Genomic DNA, 18,289 nt, shown 5'->3' with positions numbered 1-18,289 from the left:
TGATTGCAAAAGCTGAGGGTGGTGTTGCATGCCTATAACCTTAGCACTTGGGAGGCTGAAGCAGGAAGATCGCTGTGAGTTTGAGACCGGGCTACCTAGCAAGTTCAAGGCCAGCCAGAACTACATAGCAAAACCCTGTCTCCAAATAAATAACTAAATAATAAAAGACTGATTTTATTTAGCCTGCAGCACATCACACTCATGGTGGCTTTAGGTCAGACTTGCACTTGGAGGTGTGAACGGGTTACCCATGGACTGGTTTAGCCATGGGTGGAGAAGCAGGCAGTTAGTCGATCTGGAAATGTCTGTCTGTCTGACTGGTGTGGGCATTGGGGTCAAGCAGCTCTAATCTCAGCTAACCCGCCAGCATGGGAAGAGCAGAGGCTGTGGCTGTCCTTGTGACATGGAAACAAGGGCGACACTTGTGGTCTATGGGTTTCATGATTCTCACCCAGGCAGCTTTGCCCTGAGCTGCTTTCTAAAGCAGAGGGCAAGGGTGGGGAGGGCACCATCTCTCATAAACAGAACTGCTGTCCATGCCACAGATGCTCAGTTCGATCAGCTTAGCAGGGTGCTGGCCATACACAGTGCTGCCGGCTTAGCAAATAAGAATACAAAGCAACGAGATGTCCTATATGCAGGACAGATGAGGCACAGTCAGGACGCTCATTCAGACCTTAGCGGTAGCTATCTTCAGAACTTGTCAAACCCAGCACTCACTGCATTTTTGTTGTTGTTTTTTAAAGGTCTTGTGAGTATCAGTGCTCATCATGAGTTCAGGATGGATTTAAAAGCAAGTATGACTCTGTTTAGAAAATTATCTGAAATTCAAATTCAACTGGATGTCCTGTATAGTATTTGTCTGATAATCCTGGCATACAGTTGTGCTTTTACTGCATGTTTACTGTTATTCTTACAGCTAGGAAATTGTATTCCCAAGCCAAGGGCAACAAGGGCCCTTCCTGCCAGGCAGGGGCTGGGGAGAAGGTGGCCCTATTTAGGGCGGCTTCTTCACACCTCCTACCTGGCTCCTGGCCACGGCTGTACCACAGAGCCGGTTTTCTGTCTAGGCCGGGCTATGGCCCCAGTCATTGGCCTAGTCTGGCCCTGAGCAGGCACAGAGCCCTGAGCAGGCACAAAGCGCTGCTGAGCTTCATTCAGCTCAAAAACAACCGGCAGGGAGTGAGAGCTGAGCTCTTGTTTTATTTGGCTGTTTACTTCTTGTGGTGCAGGCAGGGAACCCAGGGCCTTGTGCATGCTCCACAAGCCCTCTGCCACTGCGCTAATACCAGACTTTTCTGCCCTGATTTTTAAACCCCAAATGTCACATAAAAAAAAAAAACAACAACAGGGGCTGGGGATTTAGCTCAGTAGCATAAGTGCCTGCCTTGTAAAGCAGGCAGTCATGAGTTCGATCCCCGGTACCGATAAAAAGGAAAAAGACAAAAAACAAACAAACAAACAAAAAAACACAAAACACCCCAGTGTACTCTGGAGATTGGTGCAGCGGCGTGGAACTCTGGAGCCGCAGCTTTGCAGCAGATCCCCGGTGTCACTCTTGGTCCTTGGTGACTGATGCTTGGGGTAAAATGGGTATATCTGCGCCTCCTGTTTTGTTTTCTCTGAGACAAGGAGCTCCCTGTGGTTGAGCCTGCTCCCGGGCTGTTTGTGAAAATACATGAATGAACCAATGAATGAATGAGTGACGCGAGTAGTGAGGAGGTTAGGGGACCGAGGCGCCCAGATGTGAACCCCAGTCTGGCATCCAGCTGCGAAGCCTCACTTCCGCCGTCCGGAAGTTTCCCCACCGCTGGCTTTTGCTCCCAGGATGCTTCGCGCCGGCCGCGCCTTGCGATTGGCTAAACCGCGCAGGCGGCGGCGGTTGCCGGGGTGACGGAGCTCGGACCCGCGAGTGCCGTGTTGGCTGCCGAGCCGCAGGTAAGCGGGTCCCCTAGCGCAGCGGGACCTCGGTGGGCCTCCGCCGATCCCGCAGCCTGAGGCCGGGAGGAGCAGCGCCGGGGTGGAGGGCGGAGGGCCGGGTTCCGCCGACCCTTTTCCCCCGAGGAAAACCCCGAGTGGATGGATGCTCCCGCCTCTCAGCTGCGGTCCAGGGCTCGTACCCGCGAGGGCCCGCGGTAGCCGCCCGCACAGCCCAAGGACGAGCCCCGCTGCTTCCCGCAAGTTGTCCCCGAGTTTTGCTGCAGTAGCTGAAATTCCAGGAGACCCCTCCTCTCACGCCCGGCGGGATAGTGGTCCTGCCAGCGGAGGGCCTGGAGCTTCTAGCTGCCTTTCATCTTAGCAGCCTGCTACCGCCCCAGACACCCACGCCGAGTCTAGTGTCACATAATGCAGCAGAAACACGGTGCTTGCTATGCGACTTCGTTACGGGCCAAATCCCGTAGTCTACGGTATCCGGCTAGCTTCCAAGCCCAAAATCTCGCACGAATTGAGAAGCTGCCCAGTGACTTAAGTCTTCCCTAGCGTCCACAGGAGTTAAGAGCCCTGGTGCTCAAATTTGAGTACGTGCAGAAGTCACCCAGGGAGCTTGTTTAAAAGGCAAATTTCTGGGCCTCTGGAGACCTGCCCGGTCACAACAGGCTGGAGTATGAATTTTCAGTTGAGCAAACTTTCTGGCTGGTCCTGACTCCAATGGTCTAAATTTGAAGAAATACAGTGCATCTGTTAGAATCCGTGTGGATTTAAATTCTTACTTTGTCACTTAGGAACTGTAAAAGGAGAATGTAAGTGACATTTACCTCTGGGGTTTACCAGGAACAGTAAACACCAAGCATTCTGCATGGTGTCTGGCAAACAATAAACCCTCCGTATGCCATAGCTGTTAGCATAAAAGACTTAGGAGAAAGTTCTTTAATTGCCAAGAGTGGCATAGCACTAGAACACCCTGCGGCCAGTAAATCCTCAGTACACCATAGCTGTTAGCATAAAAAGCTTAGGAGAAAGTTTCATAATTGCACCAGAGTGGCAGAGCACAAGTACACCCTGCAGCAGCTGACATTCACTTAGTGGGTCACTAGTCATGGAAGACTTCTCTGAAGAAGGAACATTTATTAAGCACAGGAGTTGGCCAGGTGAGGAAGAGGGAGAAAAAGCTTTCCAGGCAAAAGCATTATATGTGCAAAGGCCCTGAGGCCAGAAGGAGATTAAATTCTCAAAAACAAAGTATTCTTATTTCCAGGCCTTCCAAAATGCCACCCCTTGTTCAGGCTTCATTCATTTGTCCAGTAAATACTCTGCTAGGTGTTGTGGGTACAAAAGTTAAATGCACCTCTCAGCCTTTAGACAGAACTTTAATACCACTCTCAGCTTTTGAAACACGATTATAATCACAGCCATAAAAGTAGGGTACCCAGATGCCCCTGAGGAGAAAGAATCGCCTTGATGAGGACAACATGAGGGAAAATATTTCATGGGAGGCTTCTGGAAGGTCAAATCTGGACTGTTAGAACTGGGGAGTTAGGGGAGCCCATCCAACTGAGGCTTGGAATTAGGATGTGGGGAGCACCGGGTTCAGTGTTCCAGGGCCGCTGTGGCAGTGAAAGGAATCGAGGAAATTGATGGGGCCCTGAGAAAGGCAGGTGAGCTGGGTGCCCCAGCTGGAGGCCTCTGTCTTCTCTCAGGGCAGCTTAGAGGGCAGAGTCACTGTGACACAGGGTGCCAGACCTCCATGAGGACCGAGGGACAGAGACAGACCAGGGTCCCACGGCCCTCAGACTCACCCCCAGAGACAGCTTCCTGCCATTTCCTAAAGGTCCCACCTATACCTGGTGGCCAAGCCCTAGGGCTGCAGGGTCTGGGTGACCTTTAGTGCCCAAGCCATAACTCTTAGTAGATGTAATCTTCCTGACTGGCGCACAGATCCTCGCACTGGCTGAAAACGTAAAGTCACGGACTGGCTCCAGGAGTGCACAGCCTCAGGTTCTTAAGACTGCAGGAGCTCTGCTGGGGCCTCTGCATTAGGCTCCGAATTGGGGCGATTCGCCAAGGGCAGCATTGTTAGTCTACAGCCCAGAACAGCAGGGTCCTGAGGAGGAGGCCGCAGGTACAGGCTTCCTATGCGGTCCTCCTGTGTCCCAGTGGCCCAGACTGAACCTGCGGAAAGCTGGAACGCCTGTGCTAGGCCCCGCTGGGCTGCAATCGAGGTGTGTGGTGCAGGGCTCTAGGGAGGGGTCACCCGGCCTCTCCTGCCTCTGCAGCCTCCCTCCCTGCACCCCCAGAGCCCGCGGTGGTGGTGGCCCTGGTGGCCCTGGCGTCCTCCTTGCATTTCCTCGTCTCCTCCTCCCCCCAGGGTAACCCGCTGGCCTGTCACTGCAAGGTCGCCAGGAGCTGTCGGAGGAGTCCCATTCCCTGCCCTGCTGGGAAGCCTTTCGGTGACACAAACGCTGGTCTCATCTGCTGGCCTCGCGGGGACTGTGCTGCGGACTGGCGGTGCCATGGGCGACGTCCTGGCTCACGAGTCGGAGTTGCTGGGTCTAGTCCAAGAGGTGAGTCCGGGCCACTGGGGCACAGGGCCTCAGCAGCGCCACCTTCGGTGCCTGGTCATGTTCCTGGGCACCTCGCGGACCTCTGCCTCTTCTATCATTTTCCGCGTTATTTTGTCTAAACAGCGTCGCGCATGTGCCCAGCGGAGGTGCCCGCGGCGCTGCCCAGTGCGAATGCCTTTCCTGGCCTGAGCTTTGTCACTGATATTTCGAATTCCATTTCTAGGGACGACTTCCCCGGGGCCTGCAGAGCTAAACCAAAAGCCATCCACCCTCCCGCTGGGCATCCAGCCTGTTCACACTGCTCACAAGGCGTTTTATTTTCTGTTAGTGACACTCCCAGCATCCTTCTTGTTTTGTTTTTGAGACAGGATCCTGCTGTGTAACCGGGCTTGCCTTGAATTCATTTTATAACCCAAACTGTATGTGATCCTCCTGCCTCAGCCTCCTAAGTGCTGAGCTAACAAGTGAGTGCTGGGGCTGGGGATTTAGCTCAGCGGCCTAAGCGCCTGCCTTGCAAATGTGTGGTCATGAGTTCGATCCCTGGTACTGATAAAAGAAAAAAAAAAAAAACAAGTGAGTGCCACCACACCTGGCCTGTATTTTCAGCTCTCACAGTGTGCAGTGAGTGATAAGTGTAGCTGAAGCCCAGTCCTAATTTATTTTCCAAAAGATGCCAGTTTGCTGACAGTTCCCCAAGGCATTGAAAAACCGGCAGCAGGGCTAAGGCGGCACAGCTGCACTGAAGATGGTTCCCTGGTAACGTCAGGACAGGAAGGTTGCCATACCTTTTGTTCTCCTGCTTTTGTTTTCTGCAATGCTGGGAACTGAGCCAAGGGGGCTGCACCACCGAGCCCACCTCAGCCCTTTTCATTTTTTATTTTTTTTAATTTTAAGACAGAGTCTCACTAAGTTGTCCTGGCAGGACTTGAACTTGTGACCCTCCTGCCTCAGCCTCCTTCAGCGCTGGGATTACCATGTTCCTTTTCAAAGCCTTGTTGAGGTGTAACTGACAAAAATACACATATTAAAGGCACAGAGCTTATGTTTTGACACCTCGTGAAATGATCGCCACCATGGATCATAATTAATCTGCTGTGGTCCTAGATACACCTTTATCTGTTGCTTTCTTTGTTGGTAAAAACATTTAAAATCTACTGTTAGCACATTTTCAGTGCATGGGCCAGCACGGCTAACTGCATCACCATGCTGAATATTAGCTCTTCAGGCTGTGCTGGTGTTGCCTGAGTGACACTTTGTACCTTTCGTCAGTGTTTCCCCATTTTCCCAACTCCTGGCAGCCACCGTTCGACTCTGCTTTTGTGAGTTTGACTGCATTTTCATGAGGATGAGATTGTGCAAGTCCCTGTACTCAGGAGGCTGAGGCAGGAGGATCACTACAGTTTGAGGCCAGGCTGCCCTATGTGGCGAGACCCTGTCTCTAAATCAAAAAAACAAAAGTGAAATCTTGCAGTATTTGCCTTTCTGCATCTGGCTTTTTTCACCTAGCGTCTGTCCTCCAGGTCCCTCTGCATTGTTACAATGGCACGATTTCCTGAGGTTGCTTAATGCTTCATTATATGTATTTACTGCATCATCATCATCATCATCATCATTATTATTATTACTACTACTGCTTGCAGTCCTGGGGATTGAACCCACAACCTTCACCCTGAGCTCCATCCCAGTCTTTTTAAAATCTTTTTCATTTTGAGACAGAGTCTCGCTAAGTTGCCCATCCTGGCTTGAATTTGCAGTCCTCCCGCCTCAGGCTCTCAGAGAGCCTGGACTACAGCTACGCACCACCGAGCCTAGCTACATCCCGCTGCACACTTTTCTTTCATCTGTCAGCATGACTTTTGTGAATGAGGCTGCACTGTGTGTGGGAGTGGGAATCTCTGTCTGAAATACTGATTTGCATTCATTTCCGCAGGTGCCCAGCAGTGGATTGCTGGATCACATGCTAGTTCCAGTCTTAATCTTTTGAGGCCCCCCTAACACCATTTTCCATACTGGCCATGCCAATTTGTAGCCCTGCCACAGTGCACAGGGAATCTTTTTACTTTCTTGCCAGTGATCACTACCTCTAGTCTCTTAGGTAACAGGTATTACCAGGGGACAAGCACTATCATGCTGTGGTTTTGATTTGCAGTTCTCTGAAAATTGGTGACACTGAGCATTTCATTTTTTCTATATTTATTGTTCACTTATTTAGCTCGTTATCCTTGATACAAGGTCTTATTATATAGTCCAGCTTTATTTTTAACTCACTATGTTACCTAAACTGACCTTGAATTTAAGGCAACCCTCCTAAGTGCTAGGTTGTAGGTGTGCACTGCCGCGCCCTTTGATGTGCCAGTGACCTTTTGTGGTGTCCTCTGGAGAAATGTCTGTTAAGGGCCTTTGCATGCTCATTAATTGGACTGTTCGTTCTCTGCTATTGTTTATACTCTGTTTTGCAGTATTTAGAGTTTGCTGAGTTTGAGGACACGTTGAAAACATTTTCGAAAGAATGCAAAATGAAAGGAAAACCATTCAGTAAAGCAGCAGGCAGCTCCTTGAGGGTCTCTGGATCATCAGCTGTTCAGGTGAGGTCTTCCCCACCTTCATCCCAGGGGATGACAGAGATGCCCCAGCTGGAACTCGAGCTGCTGTAGGGAAGCCAGGACCCCACGGTGACCCTGGGTGAATGTGGGACGTCCTCTGGGGCCTCCATAACCTCCAGGGCAGTGTGTGCCACACACGAGCGCTGGAATCCCGGCTGTTTCATGCCCATCTCCTCAGTCCCTGCTCCCCAGGGCCAGGCCTGGCCACGGGGGGAGCAGGCCTGCACCCCTGCCTGGTCCCCTGGATGCTGAGCTGCCAGATGACACCATGACAGCCTGCTTGGCCACCTCGCCCAGCCAACAATGTACAGTGCTAACATCACTGAGCCACATAATTCCAAATAGTGCAGGTGGCACACCTGGAGTCCCATCCTCTGGAGACTGAGGCAGGAAGATCAAAGCTTCAAGCCAAACCTACATAGCTTAGTGACTTAATAAGACCCTGTTTTGAATTATTTTTAAAAGGGAGGGGGGCGGTTTAGGGACATCGTAAAGACTACTTACACTGTTGGGAAACAGACCCCCAAAACTTCCTCATCTTGCAAATCTGAAAACTCTACCTCTGTTAACTCCCCACTTGCCTCCCCCTGGGCTTCGCCATCACCAATTGTGCTGGCTGTGGAGGCTTCTGACGCTGCCAGTCTTTGAACCCAAGGCCTCGCACGCAGCCCCAAGAGGCAGGAGCTCTTCCCCTCAGCTGCAACGTGATGCCTGCTGATTGTTATATGTTTTCTACGTTTTTGTTTTTGTGTTTGGTACTAGGATTCAAACTCAGAACCTTGTGCTGTCCACATAGGTGCTGTGCCACTCAGCTACATCCACTGTTGCTGGTTTGAGACAAGGTCTTACCTCCACCCCATCCCCCACCCCCTTACCCCTCCACCCCACCCCCGCATTGGACGCACACACCTTGATCCTCCTGCCTCAGGCTCCTTAGTAGCTGGGATTATAGGCGTGTGCCACCGAGCTAGCTCTCTCCCTAAATGGGCCTGCTGTGACTTTGTGAGTGGCTTGTGAGTCTCCGCACAGTGCCTTCAGGATTCTTCCATGCTGTGTGTAACAAGACCCACTCACCTTCTCAGGCCTGACCCGGCTCCCCGGTGTGCAGCCCCCATTCACCCCCCTCCCCTGGGGGTGCTTGGGTTCCTCCTGCCACCTGCCCGCTGCGAACACTGCTGTTATAAACACACAGCGTGACTGCAAGATACAGCGGCTGTTTAAATTTTTAAAAGTAATTTCCTACAGTAAAAGACACAATGCCAAGAATGACGGGATACGTGTGTTTGTAGCAAGGGGAGACTCTGCAGGCAGATGTCCTCTACCATAGTGAGATTTTTCATTTTAAAATCAATCTTTCATCGATCAAATGTTTATGGTGCTTTCGGTCACATAAAAATAGAATGGTGTGCCTCCTCCCCTTGGGTACCACATCTGATTGTCTGACTCCTGGCTCTTCCACAAGGTCAAAATGACTGGGAAAGATAAACACTTTGAATTAATTAGGGACCTCAGGGCAGACACGGCATCACAAGTGAAGACGCTCAAAAAAGAGCACTTCCAGAGCTGCTTCAGAAAGTGGCAAGGATGATGGGCTAAGTGTTGAAAGCCAGGGAGGAAGGGTGGCAATGTGTCTCCTACTGTAAAAAAACAAAACAAACCTCAATACCCCAGGTCACCTAGTTTTTGATCATGCCTTGTAGATATTCAAATATCTCTTCAAGACCTTTTCAGTTTTCACAGATCTAAACGCAGAAGCAGTCACACTGAGGTTCCATTTGGGGCAAAGGGTTGTTCTGAGACAGGGTCTTGTTATGTAGTTCAGGCTGGCTTTGAACTCAAGGTGATCCTCCTGCTTCAGCCTCCTGAGTGCAGGGATTACAGACATGAAGCACTGTGCCCAGCTGTTAGTTAACTGAATTTATTGAAGAATTGCCAAGTCGTTTTATGTAGTGATTGTACTGTTTGCATCCCCATCAGCAGTGCATGGGGGCTCCTGTTTTACCCACATCTCTACCAATCTTATTATTTTCTGTTTGGTTTTGGAAAGTAACAATGTTTGAAGGGTGGTACCCTGTGGTTGTGACATTTTGGGGTCCATTTTTCTTTAATATGACAGACCTTGACACTTTCCGGTGGTCACAAGTGCTTCTTTTCTGTCCCTCCATTCAAGAAGTCTGTCCACCACCGTAGATTTCCCAGACAGAGAGCAGCACTGGGCTAGATGAGCACACCTGTAAGCCCAGCACTCCATAGGCCAAAGCAGGAGGACTGCTGTGAGCCTGAGGTCAGTTTGGGCTACATCGTGAGTTCAGGGTTAACTTGAATTACACAGAGAGACCGCGTCTCAAACTCCCCTACCACCAAAACAAAACAAAACAAAAAAACCCCAGCCATGTTTCAAGCAGAACACATTCAGCGCCAGCGTCCTCCAGGGCACGTGTGCAACTACAGTGACCTGGCAGCAGCAGCTTAGGGTCCAGTGGCACAAACACAGCTCGGGCAAAGTGAGGATGAGCCGCCTGGACACGATGAGAGGGGAACTGATAAGGAAGCCTAGGACCCGGAGGCTCTGTGCCTAGGCGCTCAGGAGATCATAGAGTGCCTGGGCCGCCACCCCCCAGGCTGCCCTGGGGTGGGGGGTCTCCTTCTGTCCCTCAGTCACCAGGGAGCCAGGAGTCACCCGGAGGAAGCAGTGTCTGTGAGAGGTGGCAGGTGGCCAGAGGTAACTTTTGTAACACAAACAAGCAACCTAACAAATAATCATGCACCAAGATTATATGGGGGGTCATTTTTACTAATGCCCAAAAATGGAGCTGAGCAGTACAGCACCTGCTTGGCAGGGGCAAGGCCCTGAGTTCAAATGTCGGTACCAAAAAAATAAAAATGTGCAAACCAGTGGCCAAAAGCCGGGTGCTGGGCGGGGGTCTCACAGAGGGGCTCTGTTCTCCCCCTGCCCCCGCCAGCATCACAGCTGCACGGTGGCCCCTGCCCTTGTGCGGTGGCCGAGTCCCCACCCCACCCAGTCCGCAGGGCTCTCTGTTCCAGGCCAGTGGGGCCCCAAGGACGCAGCCTGTTCTGCTGTGGCCCGCAAGTCCCGTACTGGGTCCCTGCAGGGCCCCAACTCTTCTTCGGAGGGCTCGGGTTTGTCCCTGGAAGCTGGAACCCAGCCATAGACCTGGGGGTGGGGGGACGTGGCCCGATACCTCAGCTCCGCAGGGGCGCTGCTGCAGAAGCAGCCTCTGCCCAGCAAGGCCCGCACTGTCCCCGCAGGAGGAGCTCCTGGCTGCCTTCGATGACGGGGACCAGAAGACCTTCTTCCGCCTGTGGGAGCAGCGCGTGCCCCGCGCAGTCCGGGACGGGGACGCCCCGGCGCAGAGGCTGGAGTTCTACCTGCACATCCACTTCGCCGTCTACCTGCTCAAATACCGCGCTGGGCCGCAGGTGGGTCGCCTGGGTCGCTGTGTGCGCAGTGTCAGGGATCACCCTGCGTCCTGAGCAGGGATTCCCATCCTGTGCCTGCGCAGATATTCATATTTTCTCTCTCTCTCTCTCTCTCTCTCTCTCTCTCTCTCTCTCTCTCTCTCCTTTTTTTTTTTTCCTGAGATGAAATCTCACTCTGTAGCCCGAGTTGGCCTCTTAACTCGTGGCGATCCTCCTGCCTCAGCCTCCTGAGTGCAGGGATTACAGGTGTGCGCCACCACCACACCTACTTTATGTTCTGGTTTATATGAAGTCTCAAGGACGCGGGAAAGTGGATGTCTGGTGTCCCTGTGACATTGTATTGGGGTGACTTTGAGGTGGCGTCAGAGTGGCTGGTGGCAGTGTGCCCATCAGGCTTCCTGGGGACAATGCCAGCAACAGGGCTGGGACCCTGTGGATGCCTCGTGGAGCTGGAGCCCTCAGACAAGCATCTTCTTCCAGGACAAGCGAGAGCTAGATGAGCGGATTTCATACTTCAGATCCTTCCTGGAGACCAGAGGGGCGGCGCTGAGCCAGACCACGGAGTTCCTGCCCTTCTATGCCCTCCCCTTCGTGCCCAACCCCCTGGCACACCCATCTTTTAAGGAGCTCTTCCAGGTGGGTAGCAGCTGTGAGCAGGCGACACTGTGGTCTCCACAATACTTCAAAATCCTAAAATTGTCAGGTGTGGTGGTGCACACCTGTAATCCCAGCACTGGGGAGACTGAGGCAGAAGATCACCGAAAATTTGAGCCAGTTTGGGCTACCTAGTTTCAGACCATGTTTCAAAAAAAAAAAAAAAAGCCTAAAATCTATTCTCATATTATTGGCTTGGTTTGCTGTGGTTTCCTGTTTTATTTTGAGACAAACCCTCATCATGTATACATAGCCCATACCAGCCTGGAACTCATGGCAATCCTCCTGCCTCAACCTCCTGAGCACTAGGATTACCCATGTGTGCCATCCTGCCCAGCCTCATTATTTTTTTTACTGTAGCCCTAATTTACTTAGTCTTTCTCTTATTAGATAGTTAATTAGTGTTGGGTTTACTTTTTGTTCCCCCCATAATAGCTGTGATGTGTGTTCTTGTTCATGGAAACCTGAAAGAATTACAGCACGCAGGAGACTGAAGCAGGAGAATTGCCCTGAGTTGCAAGCCAGCCTGGGCTACATAAATAAGTTCAAGGCCAGCCTGAACTGCATGGTGAAACCCTGTCTCAAAAGAAAAAATCGCAAGAGACACAGAGCAGTCACACAGTGACAATATTTGTGATACAGAAGCTAGAAGCAGCCCGGTTACACGTCACTAAGAGTGTGCATAAATAAATGTTACCGTCATGAGTGGAATACTGTGCGTACACCTGTGAGAATAATAAACTAAATTAACACAGAAGAATCATTAGGTGGATGCAAGGGGCGGCACACTGTGGGATTCCCTTCCTAAACCCATCAAGACAAACACGGGAGCTTTTACGAGCGTGCATATCCGTGTCAGCGTAGTTTTACAAACTGGGCTCAGTACCTACTCCTGTAACCCCAACACTCGGAAAGCTGAGGCAGGAGGATCATTGTGAGTTTGAGACCAGCCTGGGCTACAAAGTGAGCTCAAGGCCAGCCTGAAATATATAGTGAGACTAAGATCTTAAGTTCAAGGCCAGCCTGGGCAACTTAGTGAGAGACTGTCTCAAAATAAAACATAGAGGGGGCTGGGGATTTAGCTCAGCAGCATAAGCGCCTGCCTTGCAAGCAGGCAGTCGTGGGTTTGATCCCCAGTACCGATAAAAAGGAAAAAGACAAAAAAAAAAAAAAAAACATAGAAAGGGCTAGGGGTACAACTCAGGGGTCCAGCACTTGCCTAGCGTCGGGGAAGCCCTGGGTTCAATCTCCAGTGCTGCCACAGAACTAAACAAACAGTGTGCACTTTTATAGGGAGCAAGAGTTCTTACTGGCTTGATTGGCAATTAAAATTTTTTTTTTAAGAACAGATTCAGGGCCGGGATGTAGCTCAGCAGCACAACGCCTGCCTGGCAAGCTCAAGATTTCGAGTTCCATTCCTAGTACCAAAATTAAAAAAAAAAACAAAACAAAAAAACCCAGGATGCAATAAGATGAACCTTCGGGATGCACAGTTTTGTGAATTTTATCACACCCCTTGACTTCCATAACCACTGCACCAGGGGCAGGGTACCCAGTTTTTGCTTTAATTGCCCCAAAGAACTGCCTGTGTTGTCCTTTTGCCACCTGTGAGCCCTGCTGCTAACCTCTGGCCACCTGGCTTCCATTTGGTTTGAAAAGTGGGTTTAAGCTGGACACAGTGACACACACCTGTCATTCCACTCCCCTGGGAAGCTGAGGCAGGAGGACTGGCAGTTGGACCCCAGCCCCGGCAATTTAGTGATTTAGCAAGAACCTGTCTCAAAATGACATCAATGACAACAAAATAAAAAAGGGCTGGGAATGTAAATCAGTATGGAGGCCTTGGACTTATTCCCCAGGACCAAAAAGGTGTGTGTGTGTGTGTGTGTGTGTGTGTGTGTGTGTGTGTGTGTGTTTGAGACAGAGTCTCACTATGCAGTTCAGGCTGGCCTTGAGCTCTCACTTTGTAGTCCAGGCTGTTTTTGAACTTGTAACGATTCTCCTGCCTCAGCCTTCTGAGTGTTGGGATTATAGGTATGTGCCACCAAGCCCAGTTTAATAAACTTTTCTAGCACCATAATTTTTGTTTTTTCAGACATAGTCTCACTATGAGTCTAGGCTCGCCTTGAACTCACTAAACTTACTATGGAGCCCAGGCTGGCCTCAAATTTATCATGATCCTCCTGCCTCAGCCTCCGAGTGCTAGGATTACAGGTGGGCACCACCATGGACTTTTTTGGTCTCACTAAATCCTTTTATCTAGACTGACATGCATCACATCCTCCCTCTCTGTGTGGCTATCTCTTTCCTCGGCCTTAAGGACTCTGCCTTTCCCCTCAGTCAGGTAGAGAGTTCTGTTTTTGCTCAGGATTTATTGGGCTTCTCGGATGTGACACTTTGGTCTTTCAACAACCCTGGAAAATTCTGTTTGTGCTGTCCGTTAGCCTTTGTTAGCGCCACTGAGTATCTGATCACGGGTACATAAGACTTCTCATTATACCTCCACATTACTTTTTCATTTTAAAAAATTGTGGTAAAATACGCATAATGAAATTATCATTTTGACCGTCTGAAGTGCGTATTTCAGTAGTACCTTGTGTATCCACATAATCAGACCCTCTTTGCCTTTTAACAGCTCTTGTTTTCCGTCTCTTGATCTTTTTGAATGATTTGTTTACATCTCTCTCCCAGTTCATAGATTCACCCACTAGCTGTGTCTAATCTGCTTTCTTATCTTCTTATTGAATTTGTAACACAGTTTCCTTTCCTTCTTTCAATACAAGTCTCAGCTGTGTAGTTAAGGCTGGCCTTGAGTCCACTGGTTTAACCTCAAGGTGACCGTCCTGCCTCAGCCTCCTGGGTGCTGGGATTATAGGCATGCACCACCACACACAGCTATGAAGTTTTTAAAATGGAAATTCTTTCTGGCTTTATTCAGATTTGTCTGATCCTTGGCTGTCTAATTTCTTCACATACTAAACATTTATTTTGTATTCTTAGTTAATTTCCGTATCAGATGCCTTTGTAGGTTTGATTTTCTTTGTTTCTTCAATTGTTTTCTTGCTTTGTTTTTAGTCTTCACAGTGAAATCATTTTTCTTGGGGCTGGAGAGGTTTCTTTCCAGAACTGAACTGGTCCAGTTCCAGTTCAGTTCTCCTGAGACAGATTCGATCCAAGACTGTGAAATTAAATGATTTTCTGAAGGTTTTGGGGCCCTCACAGATAGCATGAGCCTCAGCCGTCGCCTTTCTTCGGGTGCTGTGTGGTTAGGCTGCCTCACAGGAGGCGGGTGACTGGGCAGGGACAGAAGCATTTGCTGTGGTCCCCTCTAGTGGCTTTTTCATCCTTCACCTGTCCCAAGCTGCAGCCCTTGGGCCTGGGTGCCAAAGGGGTCCCACCTTCTACCTCCCTGCCCAGCAGCACATAGCACTGAGCAAGGCCCCTGGATTTGAAGTCACCCTCAGGACAGTCTCTGGTGCTCCCTGGTCTCAGGATTCCTTTAAAGGCCGGTCTCTGTCCCGGCCAGGTCTGTTCATTGTTTGCATTGGTTTTCTCACAGTCAGTCCAGCAGTGTTGACAGAATGGGAAACTTGTTGTCAAGTGGTGTAGTCACTCTCATTGCTGAAACAATACCAATGCTGGCCACCTAAAGTTAAAGGAGGAAAAGTATTTTGGCTCTCAGTTTGGAGAAGTCTCAGTCCTTAGCTAGCTGGCGCCAAGGCGGGCAGCCAGAAACAGGAGTGATCAAGGGAGGAGGAGGGAGCAGACCCTGCAGGCCACGCCCCCCAGAGACCACGCCTCCAACCAGGTCCCCCCCACTCCCCCACCCCCCCACCCCCATGTAGTTCTAAACTGGTTGGATGAATCCACAGATGAGCACCCCACCCCCACTCACATCCCAAAGTCCCGCCTGTGACCCCACCCAGGTTGGGTGGGGGACGTGGAGACTTAAACTGCGAGCTCCTGCACCTGACGTCATGAAGCCGAGGTGAGCGTGCTGGACCTGAGCTAGGGTTTAGGTAGAGGAGTGGAGAGAACAGGAGGGATCTCCGGAAAGCCTGGGGGGGGGGGAGGGCGGGGCCTGACATCTGTCTGTCTGTTGCCTGCCACAGTTCGTTTCCTGAATCGGGTCCCCAGTGGGATTTTGAACGATCAGAAAAAGCCTGTGATCTGCCTTAAAGTGCACATGCACAAAGGAAGACAGCGGAGGAGAAGGGTGGGATGGAATGATTGTTCCAGCCACTCTCCAGTGCCCCGTGAACGTGCGGCCATCCGTGCCGCCCGACTCCCGATGCATCCCTCCCCAGGCTGAAAGCGCAGAGACAATGGAGCCGTTGAGGCTGGGGGTGGGCTCCTGCCTCATCCTAGCCCTGTTTCTGTCAGTTCTGAGCATCTCGGGAGCAGTTAGACTGCAAATGGGTGTTTACCCATCATGCAGAATGGTCATAAGCAGGGAGGCGGCCTACCTGGGCAGCTTCATGGCCCCAGGAGTGGTTTTGGTGGAGGTGATGGTTTATTTATATGTTTTTGGGTGGTACCCTGGGATTAAGACCAGGATGTTTTTATTGAACTATATCCCCAGCTTTTAAACATTTTTTTATTTTGAGACAAGGTTTAATTAAGGTGCCCAGGCTAGGCTGGAATTTAGGATCTTCCTGCTTCAGCCTCCCGGAATGCTGGGATTAAAGGCATGCACCACTGTGCCCAGCTTTGTTTGTGTGTAAGCTGCCTTGATTTGTGTTGCCCAGCACTGCAGGCCCTGCCAAGGTTCTCACCTGCCAGGGGTCTATGCAGATAGCCCTGAGCCGGAGCACTGGGTGTTGCTTCCCCAGCGCTGTCCTGTGAAGCCTGGGACACTGGCAGGGACCTAGCACAAGCTGTGTTGGCCTGTGGTCAGGTTTGGGCTGGCCACATCCCCCAAAGGCCCTGGGGAATGTCTTCCTCCCTTTACTTCCAGCTTCTGGTGGCCCTAGCTGTGCCTGTGTCTGGGCTTCCTCCTTCCCAGGGGGCCATGGGGCTCGTGGAGACCTCATCATCACCGTGACCAATCTGCCACCATCACCCCCCAGCAGCCTGGTGACCTGAGGCCCCAAGGTCAGGACAGCTTCATTTCACCCCACAACAACACACTGGGAATGGCCAGGCCGTGCTGGGGAGTTAAACACCTGTTGAAAAGCCAGGACTTTCTGCCCTTTGGTAGATGACACACAGAACAGAGTGACTGGGGATGGGGAAGGGTCCAACGCCCTGGTGAGGAGGGAGGAGCTGCCGGGATGGTCTGAGGGCCACAGGGTGGATCCCAGCCGCAGTGGTCGAAAGTTTTTGTAGATCATTGCTTTGGGGTGGAAATTGTTGGTTTAGGTGGAAGACTGACTTCCTTTGTTTCTTTCTTTTGAAATGTAGTACTGGGAACTGAACCCAGGGCTTGCAACTGAGCTACATTCTCAGCCCCTTTTTAAAATTTTTTACTGTGAGGCAGAGTTTTTCCAAAGTCACTGAGTCACCTAGGGTGACCCCAAACTTGTGATCCTCCTGCCCCAGCCTCCCAGAGAACCAGAATTACATATGTGTACCACCATGCCTGGCTTTCTGTTTCTTTCCCGATGAGTATTCTCATTGGAATAAATAACTTACTTTTAAGGAACAAGTCAAATTAAAACTGTATCCCAATGCTTACATGACCTGTTGGAAGATAATTGTGCCAGGTGACAGCTCCTGCTTTTTTCTCACCTCTCCAACTGTACAGAAGCAGGTCCCTTTCCCAGGAACCATCTGGAACTCAGCGATAACCATTTGTGTTGTGACCCCCTTGCCCTGTGCTCCTAAGCCGCTGGTGGAATCCATTTTTGGCATTCAGCCTAGGAAGACTGCTTGTGTCTAAATCACAGTGAATATCCTAGTTGTATACAGTCACCTTTCCCTGTTGCAGTAGTGAACTGTCTGTAAATGCTCCCCTCGGCCCGGTGCCCCCCTGCCAGGAACTCCCCCCCCACCCCTTCAGCCACTGTCACATGGCCAGCAAGGCCACTGGCTCGTGGCTCCCATATCACTGGATCTGCCAACCATAGCTGGACACTCCTGTGGATGTTTGGTAAGTGAGTGTTCTTATCTTTTGTTTCTTTCTTTTCTTTTTTTTTTTTTTTTTTTCACTTCAGGATTCCTGGACTCCGGAGTTAAAGTTAAAGCTGGAGAAATTTCTAGAGTTAATTTTTAAAGCCAGTAACACACCCAAGCTTTTAACAATCTATGTATCCTTGTGACACGAAGGAGACCAGTTGTGGTTACAGAGGCCCGAGACTCAAGGTGCCAGAGATGTGGTCAGGTCACCAGAATGTCAAGTTGTACCACTGTCAACCATAATCCAGTTCCAGTGGGGACCCTCAGAGTACCAAGGGGACATTAGGCCCTTCAGTTGCCCCCTAGTGACAGATTTCCCAAAGTCATGAGTTTGTAAGGACACAGCTCTTGTTCGGAACAAGCGAGTATAGTGTCGAAAGTTATTTTATACCACCAGGCATGGTGGCACAACACCTGTAATCCCAACTCTCTGGGAGGCTGAGGCAGAAGGATTTCAAGTTCAAGCCCAGCATTGTGTACCGAATGCCTACTTTCCTGAACTTCTTTCTCATCCCAGAAGGAGAATGCACAGCACAACAAAGGTAAATCATCTGGAAGAAACACTTTCCAAGGATTTGTGGGCCAGGTCAAGTTTTAAAGTGGGACATGGGGCCAGAAATGGAGAGAACTCACGGCTTTGTCAGTGAGGGTTTCACAAGCCTAAGTATTCCCAGGGCCTCAGGGCCCATTTTTCTGGGCCAAAGTTGTGTGAGCTCCTCTCACGTACAAGGTGACTAAGGCCGGGAGTAGGTGCAGCTAACAGGGAACCGGAGGGGGAGCCACTGCCGTGCTCCACTGGACAACACAGGCAGTGTAGCCGAGGGAGGAGTTATTTTCGAGACAAGATCTCATCATGTAGCTCAGACTGGCCTGGCACTGGTAGCAGCCCTCCTGCCTCAGCCTCCCAAGTGCTGGGTCACAGGTGTGTGCACCATGTTCATCATGGTTCTGTGTCTTGGAAGTTGCTTGAAT

General features: G+C 50.7%; 1 protein-coding gene across 8 annotated transcripts in view; it reads left to right on the top strand.

Moving 5' to 3' along the window:
* The first annotated feature begins 1,808 nt into the window (after nucleotides 1–1,808).
* The window catches only part of Armc9 (armadillo repeat containing 9), a 76,989-nt gene continuing 60,508 nt past the window's right edge, over nucleotides 1,809–18,289 (top strand). For 7 of the 8 annotated variants that reach the window (XR_010043459.1, XR_010043460.1, XM_063237117.1 and 4 more), the window contains exons 1-7: nucleotides 1,809–1,938; nucleotides 4,307–4,502; nucleotides 6,962–7,087; nucleotides 10,376–10,546; nucleotides 11,027–11,182; nucleotides 17,356–17,448; nucleotides 17,835–17,859. Coding sequence is in view for 6 of the 8 variants with exons in the window: in XM_063237117.1 (XP_063093187.1) it covers nucleotides 4,452–4,502; nucleotides 6,962–7,087; nucleotides 10,376–10,546; nucleotides 11,027–11,182; nucleotides 17,356–17,448; nucleotides 17,835–17,859 (622 nt within the window). In the remaining 2 variants the exon portion in view is untranslated. The remainder of the gene's footprint in view (nucleotides 1,939–4,306; nucleotides 4,503–6,961; nucleotides 7,088–10,375; nucleotides 10,547–11,026; nucleotides 11,183–17,355; nucleotides 17,449–17,834; nucleotides 17,860–18,289) is intronic. The other variant, XM_063237118.1, reaches the window with a different exon arrangement.

The sequence above is a fragment of the Cavia porcellus genome, unplaced genomic scaffold, assembly GCF_034190915.1.
Source record: "Cavia porcellus strain 051 isolate PalLab524CR breed Dunkin Hartley unplaced genomic scaffold, mCavPor4.1 scaffold_26, whole genome shotgun sequence".
In the NCBI taxonomy this organism is placed as follows: Eukaryota; Metazoa; Chordata; class Mammalia; order Rodentia; family Caviidae; genus Cavia; species Cavia porcellus.
This window is presented reverse-complemented; position numbering and strand designations above follow the sequence as displayed.